The sequence below is a fragment of the Pelobates fuscus genome, chromosome 8 (assembly GCF_036172605.1).
Source record: "Pelobates fuscus isolate aPelFus1 chromosome 8, aPelFus1.pri, whole genome shotgun sequence".
Classification (NCBI taxonomy): Eukaryota; Metazoa; Chordata; class Amphibia; order Anura; family Pelobatidae; genus Pelobates; species Pelobates fuscus.
The window spans coordinates 101624102-101639471 of record NC_086324.1 but is presented as its reverse complement, the minus strand read 5'-3'; the positions used below and the strand labels follow the sequence as shown (position 1 = coordinate 101639471).

The following is a 15370-nucleotide window of genomic DNA, read 5'->3' as shown; positions in this document are numbered from 1 at the left end:
ATTTATATTTGATTTTATGGTACAGTGGTGTTTTTTGCAAATGTTCAATTGTGAAAAATGTTCACATTTTATGCACATTATATACAACAGCAGTATTTGCACTGTAAACCTTTTTTATTTATATAAAGTGTGGGTAAACTTAAACTGTATGGCTATGCTGTGGTTTCTGTAGGCTTTGCGTATGTGTGGGGAGTGTTGGGGGGGCCTCCATGTCCATTTTGCTTGGGGCCCCCAAATCCCTTCAAACGGCCCTGCCGAAAACAGATGCAATTTTGAAAAGACGTGCAGGAAAAGGAGCCATTTTGGATCAAACAACTCGCTGGGGAAGCACTTATTTAATGGTGAAGCGTTTGCTTGAACTTAAAGACTTCATAGAAGAAATGGACAATGAAAATCTTGCATTAACTGAAAGCCAAAGGACACAAAGAAAAGAGCTGGAGAACCTTCTTTCTCACCCCTTCACTGTCACCAAGAGTTTGCAATGTGACAATATAACCCCAGGTAAATTCCTCTTGGAATGGAAGAGCCTGTTATATCGCCTGAACAAAAATGGGGGGTTATTAGCTGAGGGCATTGTATCTTCAATGATGAAAAGAGAGAGTCTTTTGCTGGAAAATGAAATCTTGTTAGCGGCTATTTATGTCGACCCAATGAGCCGACTTTTGTTGAACAGTGAACAGACTGCTACTGGGAAAAAGGCCCTCTATGATGTAGCAGTTCGCATGAAGGGATTACGACCTGAAATACCTCCACTGGATGAAGTTCTTTTAAGCAATAGTGGTAAATCAGGATCATCTTCTTCAAACGAAGAATTAGATTTTGATTCCTTCTTAGACAAAATGGAGGGTTCTAAAAGAAAGCGAAGTCGCATAAGCGTTACAGAACCAGTAAATGTCCAAATAAAAAATTCCAACAGAAGTTTTATGAAGCACTAAAAGAAGTTGAAAAGTATGATCGCTCATCAAAACTTACTGTTGAAGAAACCATCCTTGTTAATCCAGAGATCGTTAGTGATGTAGCCAGAATAGTTACTGCAATGCCACCCACCCAAGTCAGCGTCGAAAGATTATTTTCAGCCCTAAAAATAATGAAGTCTGACTTAAGAGCCTCTATGAAAGAGGATCTGGCAGAGGCAATTCTCTTCCTTAGAACTCTACATTGAGAGGCGGGGCTTGAACGCTGAAGAAACCAGATGCATGTTAACGGAGCTCTAATTCACTGGCACACACCAAGTAACCTAATGGGGAAAAAAGGGAAAAGACCGGTACCACACAAGCCCACCCCGGGACTAACGATCGGGGAAATGTGGATGCACGCACGAGGAGCCACAGAGGCCAACACGGAGGGTGCTCGGACTTCTCCGAGGAATTATCCGAGGATACCTGCCACCCCCTGACCCACCGCGGCAGACTAAACGCCATAGTAAAAGGGCAGAACCAGAACAGCTCACCGTGGCGATTATGAAAGGAATGATGGCGGACCTGAAAAACAGCTTCCGCGAGGAGGTCTCAGCGCTTCGCGCGGGCCTACAAGGCCTGACAGGCCGCATCTCCGCGCTAGAAGGCTCATCGCTAGCCCAAGCCCAGGAAATCTCCGCGCTACACCACACGGTGCAAGACCTGGAGCACCAAAACCGGCAGTACGAACAACGCCTCGCGGCCCTGGAGGACGCCAGGCGCGCCTCTAATGTAAAAATCAGGGGAATTCCAGAGGCCATCGCCGACGCCGAACTGCCAAAACTAGTCGACCGCATATTACTCACAACCCTGCCACAGGGGCGGCATGACACGATCACCCCAGTGGGGGTCTTCCGAATCCCCAAACCCTCAAATGCACCAAACACTGCTACGAGGGATGTCATCTTGAACCTCCGTAACAGCGGACACAAAGCAACGATCCTCGCAGCCTTCAGAGGCAAGACTCCCCTCAGGTTTGAGAACATGGAAATCTCACTGTACCCGGATCTATCCAGCAGCACCTTGGTGTGGCGCCGAACGCTCAGACCCCTCACCTTACTCCTCCGGGCCCACAAATTGGACTATCGGTGGCGACCTCCCAGGACTCTATCGGTCACAAGAGGGTCGACCACACACAGCATCCAAGATATACGGGACGCCCCGGCCTTTCTCCGGCTACTAAACCTACCCCAAGATCTGCTAACACCGACGGAGTCGGCCACAACGGGCAATGCCAACACCTGCTCCCCTGAACGCACCCATACTTGGGATCCAGATCGGAGCGCTCCGTTTGTACCCCAGAGCTCCACTCCAGAGGCCTATGCAACTGTCACGTCATAGAGACTTTGGGACATTCAGAGGCTTGGCCCAGTCGCACTCACCTCGTGCACGTTACACCGGGACCACCGGGCCTTGGAGCATACGCCGTCTGGACTGGTATATTATAAAATACCCCACATTGTGACAGTACACAGTTGAACTGCTATGAGCTATTCAGCTTCACTGTCCCGAACAAGAACACCGTTGTTAAGGAGAGTTGCCGATGCCCCTAACATGTATTTATTGCATTGTTGCCTAGGCCGCTACCTACGAATAGCGTTATATTACTTGTTTAGTGGCAGTGTTTATCACAGCTTTATTATTATTGCCAAACCGGCTCCCTTAAGTGCTATCTAGATAATAACCTAGACATACACGATTAGCTTGGCCATACGCCGGCTCCACCTGCTCACGTGGCGACACCCTGCTCATGACAACTAAGGGTATAGGCTGAACCAGGCATCAAACCTACCGTTTACACAGTGTTGCCACCCACACAGGCAGAAGCCACATTACTTCCTCTCCCTACGTTATGGCAAATCTTTCTTTATTTATGTACCTATTTTTTTTTTTCTTTTCTTTTTTTTTTACTTTTCTTATTTATGTTTCTTAAAACTGGTTTGGCACTTTGTATATTAATCACACCCCAGGAGACGAGATCACAATATCCAGGGGTACCTATAGTGGCCTCCTCCTACGAGCAATGTTATAGATGAGGCACTGTCTTTTAACCGGTATCTTGCATTGTTGTAATCTCATGTTATCTATACCTCACAAGACCAGCCGGCCCTTCCCAGCTCCGTCCTCTACCTTAACAGCTAGCCCGCTCTGACCAGCCTTATCATTTTGACAGTCTCTTATGCCTTCAGGACGTGCATATATCCCTTTAGCCAAGATGAAGGGAGATAAAAGAGCAGGCCACTCCTCATTGAGCCTCAAGCTTCTAACTTCCAGGGTACCTCCTGCTAAGTAAGGACTTAACACCCCATAATTGCATACCACACGTTACACAGACACGAACATCCTGTAAAGGGAAGAAACCCCCAAAACGTGCATATCAGCATAAGTATAGATAATACCCTTCAACAGCATATTTGCCTAACAGAAGTATGAACACTGCCAGTAGGTCCAGACTCCCTCATACAAGATATGTCCCCCATGTTTCGTGATTGCATACCGCAAATTCATGCCTAGACCCAGACAGCCTTTCGCATTAACTGATAGAACTGTAGTGCCTTACATTGGGAGAATCCTGCTCCAAAACATAATGCAGTCACGAGGATGACTCATTACTATTAGGTGGATGGAATAGGCATATTGCACCAATACCCGACCTCGTACACACTTATCACTAGTTAATATTTACCTGCGAACAGCAAAGACTTCCCTATACTCCTCTAAAAACTTCGGACACTACCCGGTCCACTCACCTACCTAATGACCAACAGAAACCGTGATATATATTCTTGCCTATCATTACTTGGCCTATACTCCTCGTTTAACTGTTTAAAAGTTTTGACTAAATAATATAAAAAAGTGCATGCATTGCGGTACACCCCACCTTTGTTTTAAATGTTTCACGTTGGCCTGAGGACTGCCGTTGGGGTACCTCACGCCTGTATGTTATTCTTGACCTGCACTGCAAAAATAGAGAATTAAAAAAAAAAAAAAGAACTCTACATTGAATTGATTTGCATTTGCTAAGCCTATAACTACATTTCAAGATTAATATAAACCATTTCTATGTTTTACAGATTTTGTTTTTGGTTCATATAGATAAGCTTTGTTTTTGTTCTAAAACAACCAAATAACGTGGTTTGTATTTTTGAACTGGTAAAGTTCCTGTTCCTTATGTTTATGCCTGCTGCTACTATCCAGCCACTTGATTGATTAATAAAAACATTTTTATAAAACTTTGTTGTTTTCATTGTGTTTGTCTTTTGCTTAAACTGTTCAATACAGTAGACTGTAAGCTTCCCAACCAGTAGTCCTGTGGTAATGACATGTATGTTGCCTTTCTTTCCTTCAAGGAATGTATAAAATACAATACATATTAATACAGAGGATTCGGAAAGTCGGAGTCGGAAGTACCAAAAGCTGAGGAGTCGGAACATACATCTACCAACTCCACAGCACTGCTGGTAACAGTGGCACCAGTCAGCATTCTGGGTCTGAAGTGAAAGCAAACACTGCAACCCAGAAGGTTACGGCTCAGGGCGCTGAGCCTGCCAAATCGGGCAAGGGCGACGATTTGCGGAACCCTCTGGGTAACCCGTTTTTTGACCCAGATAACCTCTGTCACCCTCGCTCAGCGGAATGGGAGCCGCCTGCGCACATTGCGAGACACCTCGCTCAAAGAGTACGGAAACCTTTTATCTAAGGAAGGACGTAACAAACTACGGGCGGAATGCCCACGGCCCATCCTTCCAGACTCAGTGAGAAAAAACCCTGACGTGGATCCCTAATTGGTCCAATTTTTAAATAAATCTGGTTGGAAACCGAGGAAAGGCTTAGACTTTTCTCTTCGGAACTGCCAGGACAAGTTCCTGGACACTTGAGTTAGTGGAATCTGCCCAATCGGGTGAGAGTGACTTCGATTTCGAAGTCGCGAAAGGCTGGTTGCAGAGGTTAGTCTGCATGGTGGGTAACGCCAATATGGCCATGGCAACCGAACGCTGCAAGGCCCAAACTGGTCAGTATGGCGACCAATGAGCCGGGGCCAGCCGCTAAAAGCTTACCTTTTGGTGAATCCTTCGTTAAGGATCTGTCACGGTAATATACCCCAACACGCAAGAATAGTCCAGATAGTCTAGAGGCAAGAAAACAAGATACGTCTTACCGGACCTTAGAATGGCCGGACTAGACGAGTACAAGAAAAGACAGAGTCCAGAACAAGCCGAGGTCAAGGGAACAGAGAGACAGCGTAAAGTAGAACAAGCCAAGGACTGGTACACAGGAGAGCAAACCGGCAGACTAACCAAGCAAGGATAAAGAGAAAGCGGAGTCAGGAACAAAGCCAAGGTCAAACACCCAAAAAAACAACTGAACGAAGTAAGCACTAAAGGGAACTGAACAGAAACCACTATAGGGCAATATACTAAGGAACAGGTGAGTCTAAATACCCTAGAGTTCACTTTGATTGGCCCCTGTCATATCCACGCCCCCAAAACGTGAGTGTATGGGGACTGTGGCATGACAGGGGCCAATGGGAGACCGTTTCTAATTTCGGCTCCCACTGTCCCTTTAAGAGTGCGCCCGGGACACGCGGCACGCCCTTAGAGTCAGGCGGGACATGTGACCGCTTCTCGCGCTGATTTCGCCGTCGGATGCTCGTGCAGAAGCAGGACCGCTCGCGGCGAGAAGAGAGGACCCCGGCCGGCCCCTGGAGAGGGTAAGTACTGCTACAGGATCTTGGGCTGTACGTAAAAACATTTAAAGCAATTGACAAAGCTCAGACTTCTCTTAACAGAGTATTTGCACCTTGGGGTTTTTGGAGGGGCCGGTAGGGGTAGGAGCTGTCTATCCGGCCGTGGATTTCGAGGCTCATTTAGAGCCAGCAGAGGCTCCTTTAATACCCAGAGACCAGTACCAGAGCGAAACTATACCCCGTTCTTTCCATCTCGTGGACTCCCCTGGAACTCCTGCGGACCGCAGGGGTCTGTCTCAGGCAGACGACCTTATGGTGAGTACCATGTATCTCCATTTTTCCCATATAAAAGTGGGGGGCAGATTGGCACTATTTCACCATGCTTGGAAAATTCTAACCTCAGATGTTTGGGTATTAAATACAATACTGGGGTACCTATTGGAGCTAGTCTCTCACCCTACTCAGGTGCAGTTCCCTCGAGAACTAAACATGGCCAACAAACACCACACGATGATCTCGGCAGAGATTGCAGATTTGGCGTCAAAACACGCTATTCAACAAATCCCACGGGACACAGAAGGGTTCGTGAGCAACCTGTTTCTGGTCCCCAAGAAAGGGGGCAGGGTATGCCCAGTAATCAATCTCCAACCCCTAAATGCGTTTGTCCAATAGCACCATTTCAAAATGGAGGGTATTCATTGCCTTCGGGACATCCTACTACCATCAGATTGGATGGTCAAAATAGATTTACGGGATGCTTATCTGACAATCCCTGTCGCGGAAGAGCACCAAAACCTACTGCAGTTTCAGTGGCAAGGAACGAAGTGGAGGCTTGTATGTCTTCCAATTTGGCCTGTCCTCTGCTCCATGGTGCTTCACAAAGGTACTGAAGCTGGTGATTGCCTTCCTGCGCACAAAAGGGGTCAGATTAATAATTTACCTAGACGATATCCTTCTCCTGTCTCAATCTCAATCCCAATTATGTGTTCACTTGTCTTGGACGACCCACCTTCTCCAAAACTTAGGATTCTTGGTGAATTGGGAGAAATCAGTTCTTCAACCCTCCAAATGCATGGAATTTCTGGGATTTCAAGTGGACTCTGTACAACAGAGGTTGTGTCTACCCAAAGACAAAATGATTTAGATCAAGGAAGAGATCAGACGACTTATGAATCGTGCGACCATTTTCCTCAGACAACTTGTGAGGATCATAGGGCTATTGGCATCGTCCATACAAGCAATCTTCCCAGGCCCGTTACATTATCATGCCCTACAAAGGCTCAAAGCCTCATATCTGCGCTCCGGACACTCGTACGAAACCTGTGTTACACTGGACAAAGATTCCAGAGAGGAGTTGACATAGTGGCTAACACCAAATGAAGGCGTGGAACGGACGGGCGATATTTGGGTCTACGCCAGATCTGGTTATAGAGTCAGACGACCGCTTACACGGCTGGGGCGCGCATTGCGGATCAGTTTCCACCGGTGGCAGATGGCCCAACGAAGAAATGTTGCTACACATTAACTGCCTAGAACTGTTAGCGGCATCCTTTGCCATTCGCAGCATGACCCCCACAGGCATCTCATGCTCTATTCTATTCAAGATGGACAACGTCTCATGCGTTATATCAACCACCTAGGAGGACCGAAATCGAAAGTTCTGACACTGATGGCTCGAGATTTTTGGCATTATTGTCTGAAACACAACATTTCGGTAATAGCGGAATATATCTCAGGACGAGACAATGCACTGGCGGATTGGAATTCTCAATATCTTCGAGACGCAGGGGATTGGCATCTCCACCCAATGATTTTCCAACGTCTCTCTCGACTTTGGGGGCCTTTCAACATAGATCTATTCGCGTCTCGACTGAATACCCAACTCCCTCGGTTCTTCAGTTGAAGACCGGACCCAGATGCTATGGCGACAGATGCATTCTTACAAGACTGGACCAAGGGCAAGAATTACGCTTTTCCACCTTTCAACCTAATCTCGCATTCTTTCGAGATTCCAAAGGGACTCTAGTTCTGATAACCCCGATATGGAGGTCACAACATTGGTTTCCACAGTTATTGGAAATGTCTATAGATTTTCCACGGCTGTTGCCAGACATACCCTACCTCCTGACCAATCCAGAGGTGATCGACCAGGGTCTACTTCATCTAATGGCATGGCTCCTTTCAGGAGATCATGGAATCTCGAGGATGTTTGGCAGACGACACTCAGTCTCTTGGCAGAGTTCTTGGGGACCAGGTACCAGACGTTCCTACGGGTCGGCTTGGAGGAAATGGACTGATTGGTACGTGGGACAATCAGTGGATCCCATATCCGCTCCTGTGAAAATAATCTTGCAATTCCTGACTCTACTCTTTGAAGGAAAAGCCTTTCCGACTATAAATCTGTACAGATGATCTATATCGGCGAGACATATGGGATTGGATGGTACTCCAATAGGTAAACATGCACTCATCTGTCATTTGCTCAAAGGCATCCGGTTTGCCCGACCCCCTCAGGCTTGGTATTCTTCCTTCTGGGATGTTAATGTGATTTTTCATTTTCTCGAGTCTTGGCCTTTGAATCACGAACTTTCTCTTAAACAATTATCAGCCAAGCTGTTGATGCTGTTTTGTTTACTTTCATGTAAACGGGTTGCTGATGTCAGAGCATTGGATTGGCAGGCACGCGCTTTTGTTTCCGAACGGAGTATCCTTTAATATTTCACGTAGGACGAAATCTGCGACTAAGGAGGTTTTTTTACCCGTCGTTTCCAGACAATCCAAATCTGTGCCCAGTGTTATGCCTCAAGGAATATGAGCGCCGTACGATCTCGCTCCGTTCAGATCAAACCCATCCATTATTCATCTCGTTCAGAGTACCTCATCTACCAGTATATACTACTACTTCTCGTTGGATCAAAATGGTTATTATCCATGGCAGGCATAGACACTGCAATTTTTTCCTCACACTCCATTCGCGGGGCTATGGCTTCTAAAGCTTCCATGATAGGTTGTAGATTGGAAGACATCTTACGAGCAGCTGATTGGTCGAATGAGTATACGTTTCGTAATTTCTACTTTCCAGTTTGGTGGTTGCTCAGCTTTAAAATGGCATAACAGGAGCCTCCGTGTCTTTAATAAAATTCCCAGATTTTACTATTAACATGACGTAAAGTCATGATTCTATTAATGACACGGAGGCGAGTATTATTCCCACCCGCCCTACCCAAGGTGGTGATTAAGTTACAGGTCAGTCATGGGGCCTTTGGAATGACACAGTACGGTAGGTACAATGTCATACACGACACGAAGGTGAGTGAGGTATGCAATGAATATAACTTATATGATACTTATAGTGATTGAATAACATAGTGGACGAGTTGGATAGTTGTGGAATAGCAGTCGCAAATTTCGATATTACCATATATTTCTTTTTTAGTTTGAATACACCTTTCAGAGTTGGCGGTTGAAGCTGTTCCCTGTTGAATTTCCGGTTATGGTTTTGTTTCGGGAATTTGTGTTTGTTGGAATATTTTGGAACTTACAATATGGTCTTCGGGATCTACGCAGAAAGAGGAGGAGTCACGGAGCAGCACATCCATATGGATAATACTGGATGCTGATTGGTGCCACTGTTACCAGGCGGCTGTTATGTTTTTTCTATGATTCTCTCATACTTCCTTTTTCTTGCTGCTGGGAGTATAATAAAGAAAGAGAATGCATAATACTTGCCTCTGTGTCATTAATAAAATCATGACTTTACGTCATGTTAATTGTAAAATCTGGGAATTGTCAAGGTACATGCCAAGGTCAAAGGAGTAAAGAGAAACGGAACAACGATAGGACAAGCCGAGATCAAGGATCAGATAAGACAGGATAAACGAGACAAAGCCAAGATTCGGTAACCAATCAGACAGATGACTAAAAATCACACCCCAAAACTGGTCTACTTATTCGGCCTGTGTGTGAACATTTTTAAAACAGTGGCCAATTCATAGGCCGGGCTGAGAGAGGCAATCAGGGCAGTAATAGCTGGTCTCAGCTCTTACGCCCCTCTTGTAACACACCCTGCACCTTTTCTGGGGTTTTTTTTTTGGGGGGGGGTTGGTGGAATCCTAAACAGAAGTGACCTGCCTCCATTCTTCTGCTAAGCTCCACTGATGGTCTCCTTGTGTGGCACTCAAGCAGCCCAGAATGAGCTGAAACTGGAATGAGAGAAAAGTGCATTTCAACCCAGCATTTGCCTTTTTAAAAATGACAAAGGCATTGTGGATTGCCGTTTGCATCAGATATATGCCCACTTTTTTATACCATGCCCTGGTCTTTAGCATTATCAAATACGGCTGCATCAGTTGATCGGACAGGTCAGCGCCCCCCATATGCCGATTATATTGCTGTATGCAGACTTGCACCCGTTTGCATTCCTCTCTGCCACGAACTGCGACCCTCCGAGTGTTTTCACCATAGATGGTGGTTAAGATGAAAACATCCTTTTTATCCCTGTACTTGAGTGCCAGCAGTTCATTCTGACAGAGAGCTGCTGTTTCCCCCCTTTTCATTTTTTTGTCCACTAGGGAAATCTGTGCGACTCTTCAGAATAGTGCCACAGGCCACGGTCTCGAAGCAGTATAACATTTTTAACAGTGGGATGCTATTATAAAAGTAATCAATGTGTAAATGATAACCTTTATTAAGTAGTGGCATTATTAAGTCCCAGACAATTTTCCCACTTGTCCCTACTATATCTGGGCATCCTGGGGGATCAAGGTGGCTGTCCCTTCCTTCGTATACACGGAAGGTTGATACGTAGGCATTGTCACTTTCACACAATTTATAAAATTTGATCCCATATCGGGATCTTTTGAATGGGATATATTGTCTAAACTCCAGTCTTCCCTTAAACTTCATGAGGGACTCATCAATGGCAATGTTTTTATTGGGGGTATATATAGTGGCAAATTTACTGTTAAAGTGGGCAATTAGAGGGCATATTTTATAAAGAAGATTATACTGCAGATGACCTTTTGATTCTCACAATATAAAGCTCTTCACTGTAGGATTTATAGTTTTTAAAATACAACCATTTGAAGAATGAAAAGTAATCAGGAGAGGCAAAATACTCTGACCTGTGCCAGGCTGGAGCAGCAAAGAAAGAGGAAGTGATGTCATAGACAGTGTGAGCTGAAAAATCAGGACATGATTTCTAAACTGCCACCACTCCCTCATTTTCAAGCCCACCTACACAAATCTTATATCAAAACATTCAGCTATCCCTGCTGCCACTGTGATGTTTTGTACAAATCAGTAAATAATTTCTGTATAACGAAGTACTCACTTTATTAATACATATATAATCGCATCTTCATATTGCAGCCTTGTTACACAGGGTTTCTGCAGCCGCCATTTCAAATCCCTCAAACATTCCACCAACTGCCAACAGGAACTAATACATTAGTTCCTTTTGGCAGTTGGTGGAATGTTCGAGGGATTTGAAAGATTTGAAAGCTCTTCTCTGCCCTTGCTGTAGAGTGAGTGAACCACACTCCAACCTTTCCACAGTTACTCCAGCCACTCCAACCATACAACAGTTACTCAATCCACTCCACCCAGTTACTCCGCCCACTCCAGTTGTAGACTACTGGTGGAGGCAAGAACACTTCACACAATTTCCCCAGAAATTTTAGCTTTTCTAGTTTATTTTTATTATTATTATTATGTATGGTTTTAAATGTATTTACATATTTATTTTATATTATATATAAATAAATAAATATATATATATATTTAATCAATATCATTCTATGTGTATTTATATATATATATATATATATATATATATATATATATATATATATATACATATATATATATATATATATCATCAAAATACAGTTAAAACAAAATTACACATTTATTTTTATTATTTATGGTTTTAAATGTATTTACATATTTTATATTTAATCAATATCATTCTACATGTATTTTGATATCAATATATATATTATCAATATATAGTTAGAACAAAATTACACATATATTTTAACTGTATTTTGATATTAATATATATATATATATATAGATATCAAAATACACGTAGAACGAAATAATATATATACAAAAGTATATATGTATATATCACTATATATACCTAATATATATATATATATGTGTGTGTGTGTGTGTGTATATATATATATATATATATATATATATATATAATAATTCTACGTATATATTTATGTAATATTTTTACAAAATTAGGTCATTTTATTAATTACAATTTGCGGGACCTGCCTGACAACCCAGGCCGAAAGTCCAGGAAATATTTGCTAGCACTAACCCTGTAACTTTCCAAGACACCATAAAACCTGTACATGGGGTGTAGTGTTTTACTCAGAAGACTTTGCTGAATACAAATATTAGTGCTTCAAAACAGTAAAATGTATTACAGCGATGATATCGTCAGTGAAAGTGAAATTTTTGGCATTTTTCACACACAAGTGGCACACTGGCGATATAATTGATACGTTTTACAGTTTTGAAACCCTAATATTTGTGTTCAGCGAAGTCTCCCAAGTATAACAGTACACCCCATGTACAGGCTTTATGGTGTTTCAAAAGTTAGAGTCAAATATAAGGCTTGCATTTCAGTTTTTTCACATTGAAATTCGCCAGATTGGTTATGTTGCCTTTGAGACCGTATGGTAGCCCAGGAATGAAAATTACCCCCATGATGGCATACCATTTGGAATAGTAGACCACTCAAGTTATAACAAATGGGGTATGTCCAGTATTTTTTAGAAGCCACAAATTGGCATTCAAATTATTTGTTTGCATTTTTCACACACAAACAAATATTTTGTTTACGTTTTGTTTTGATCACAACGTGTACATTTGGCTCAGTCCTTAATGGGTTAAATCAGTGGAGGCAATACTATATTTGTGTTTTGACATTTTTTTATTTTTTTTACTGCATTACCATGTTTGAAATTGTATGTATTTTTATTCGCTGTTGATGGTCAAACTTCCTCTTTATAGTGATACATTTCTGTTTTTTTACATAAAGGGTGGAGCCCCCACTGCCTTTGATCGTAATTATGGCACTAAGCTTGGTGTGAAAGCAGTTCAGTGGATTACAGACAAGCTCCATGAATCATATCGTAGGGGTAAGTGATAACCGGGCTACCCAGAGCACTTCCTGCTTAGACTGTGAATTTATGACAGAACATGCCCCCTTCCCTCAGTGAGAAAACTAGCTTCTGTTTGATTTGCTGATATAACAACTTGTTGCATAGACACCCAATACTTGTTTGTGTTTTTTTTTATATATATATGTCCCTGGATTGCAGTTGTTAAAGACATTTTAAAATCCATAATTTACAGTGGTGACAAAAATTTTTGTTGTTCGTTCTTTTTTTTTTTTTTTTTAGGCCGCGTGTTTGCAAATTCTGAAGATACTGCCTCTGTTATAGGACTTAAGAAGAAAGTTGTGGCCTTCACCTCTGTTAGTGAATTAAAAAAAGTGACTGATTTTGAGTAAGTATACAGTTTGTAATTTAACTAATTGTAGCAGAGTTTGCTATAAGTGAGTATTGTCTCTACCCAGCAACAGGTCATCTATTACATCTATATATTTCCAGTAAGAGGCAGTAGGCTTCAGAGAGACTAGACCACCTTGAGACATTTTGGTATAAATTTAAGCTCATGATCCACCCCACTCACTTATTTAAGTGTATTTTTCTGCTTTTTCTTCCCTTTTGCCCTTTAATATATGCATTTTGCCTTTTCCCTACCTGTAGTCCTCTCTAACTATTATGCTTTCTCGCTCTTCCCCATCCATCCCACTCCCTTATTTAAAGGGAAACTCCAGTGCCAGGAAAACGATCCGTTTTCCTGGCACTGGAGGGTCCCTCTCCCTCCCACCCACCAATCCCCAGTTACTGAAGGGGTGAAAACCCCTTCAGTGACTTACCTGAGGCAGCGGCGATGTCCCTTGCCGCTGTCTCCTCCTCCGCGACGCTCCTCCCTGTGCTTCCGTCGGCCGGTGGGAGAGACTGATCCCCGCCCACCGGCCGAAGAGACCTAATGCGCATGCGCGGCAATGCCGCGCATGCACATTAGCGCTCCCCATAGGAAAGCATTGAAAACGAATTTCAATGCTTTCCTATGGGGATTTGAGCGACGCTGGAGGTCCTCACACAGCGTGAGGACGTCCATGGACCCTCTAGCACAGGTTTCCTGTGCTATAGACCAGGAAGTTACCTCTAGTGGCTGTCTAGTAGACAGCCACTAGAGGTGGAGTTGACCCTGCAAGGTAATTATTGCAGTTTATAAAAAACTGCAATAATTACACTTGCAGGGTTAGGAGTAGTGGGAGTTGGCACCCAGACCACTCCAATGAGCTGAAGTGGTCTGGGTGCCTGGAGTGTCCCTTTAAGTGTATTTTTCTTCTTTACAAGTTTTTTCTTCCCTTTTGCCCTTTAATGTATGTATTTTGCTTTTTCCCTTCCTGTAGTCCTCTCTGACTATTACGCTTCCTCGCTCTTCCCCTGCTATGATTGTCTATTCCTATCATTTGGCTACTGAGTCTCTGTAATCATTCACACCATTTAGTGTTTTTTCTCCTTCTACTATAAAATGTATCTCCCTCTTTATCGCCTATTACACTGGGACAGCAGTGAAGGAGGAAGTATGGGAATCTGCCATTTCACACCAGTGCCATGAATCGGTTATATTGCTGAGAACTTTGCAGTGGTTTTCAAACTAGCTTGGTACTTATTTCATGAATATCCCATGAATATACTATTGTGAAAACGATTTTAATATTATGTATGAAAATGCAATTTATTTTGTCTGGTTTTTTTTTGTGTGTGTCATATCTAGAATTGTTTCAGTTTTTTTTGTTTTTGTTTGTTTTTTTTTCTTTCCACAGACATCGAATGCCAAAGGATCAGTGGTGGTTGAATTTACTACTAATGCTGAAGATGTTGGCTAATTATCAGATCAGCTTAACGGAGTATGTTGCAGGGAAGATTGAACATGTCACACGCAGGACACTTAGCATAGAGAAGGGATTTTGATATGTGACGATTTTCAAATGAGTCTCGAATATATCTTGCAACAAACAAAAAAAAAAAAGTGGAAGGCTTATAGAAAGTATTTTTCATCCATCATTGTATGTAAGACAATTATATGATTAGCCAACGTTCCAATACCAGCAAAGTATTTTCATCCAAAAATGATTTAACCATTTCACACCATCAGAAAGTAATTTATAAGTGTATGCTTGTTGAAATTAAGTTGCTGGTGAACAGTTTGTGATGCAACTCATTTAGGGTATATATTACTAGTACTTGGATCATTTTTTTTTTCTGATTTTGTTTAATTATATTCTAAAATTAAAAAGGAATTACGTGATTAAAGTTATTGTGAATAATCATTTATTTGAAATGTCTTCATAATACTGTACCCACTATGTACGTATGTTTGTGCATATATATAAAATATTATTTGCATTGGACACTGTGCATACTCAGTAATGTATTTGGCACAATTTACTAGTGATTGATTATGACTAATTCAGAAACTCGAACACTGTAACAAAATGTGTGACATTGAAAGACTATGTCTCTTACGGATCCGTATGGGGATCCAGTGTTGTTTGCTGAAACTGAAAAATATCTCATACATCCTAACTTATCCCCAAGTTCAATTTTAGTTTTAATTTACA

At 42.6% G+C, this 15370-nt stretch overlaps 1 protein-coding gene across 1 annotated transcript in view; it reads left to right on the top strand.

Annotated features, from left to right (window-relative positions):
* The window catches only part of PFKL (phosphofructokinase, liver type), a 273062-nt gene extending 257949 nt beyond the window's left edge, over nt 1–15113 (top strand). The window contains exons 20-22 of the mRNA XM_063430198.1: nt 12707–12806; nt 13071–13176; nt 14573–15113. Of these exons, the coding sequence (XP_063286268.1) occupies nt 12707–12806; nt 13071–13176; nt 14573–14720 (354 nt within the window). The 3' untranslated portion in view covers nt 14721–15113. The remainder of the gene's footprint in view (nt 1–12706; nt 12807–13070; nt 13177–14572) is intronic.
* The last annotated feature ends 257 nt before the right edge of the window (nt 15114–15370 follow it).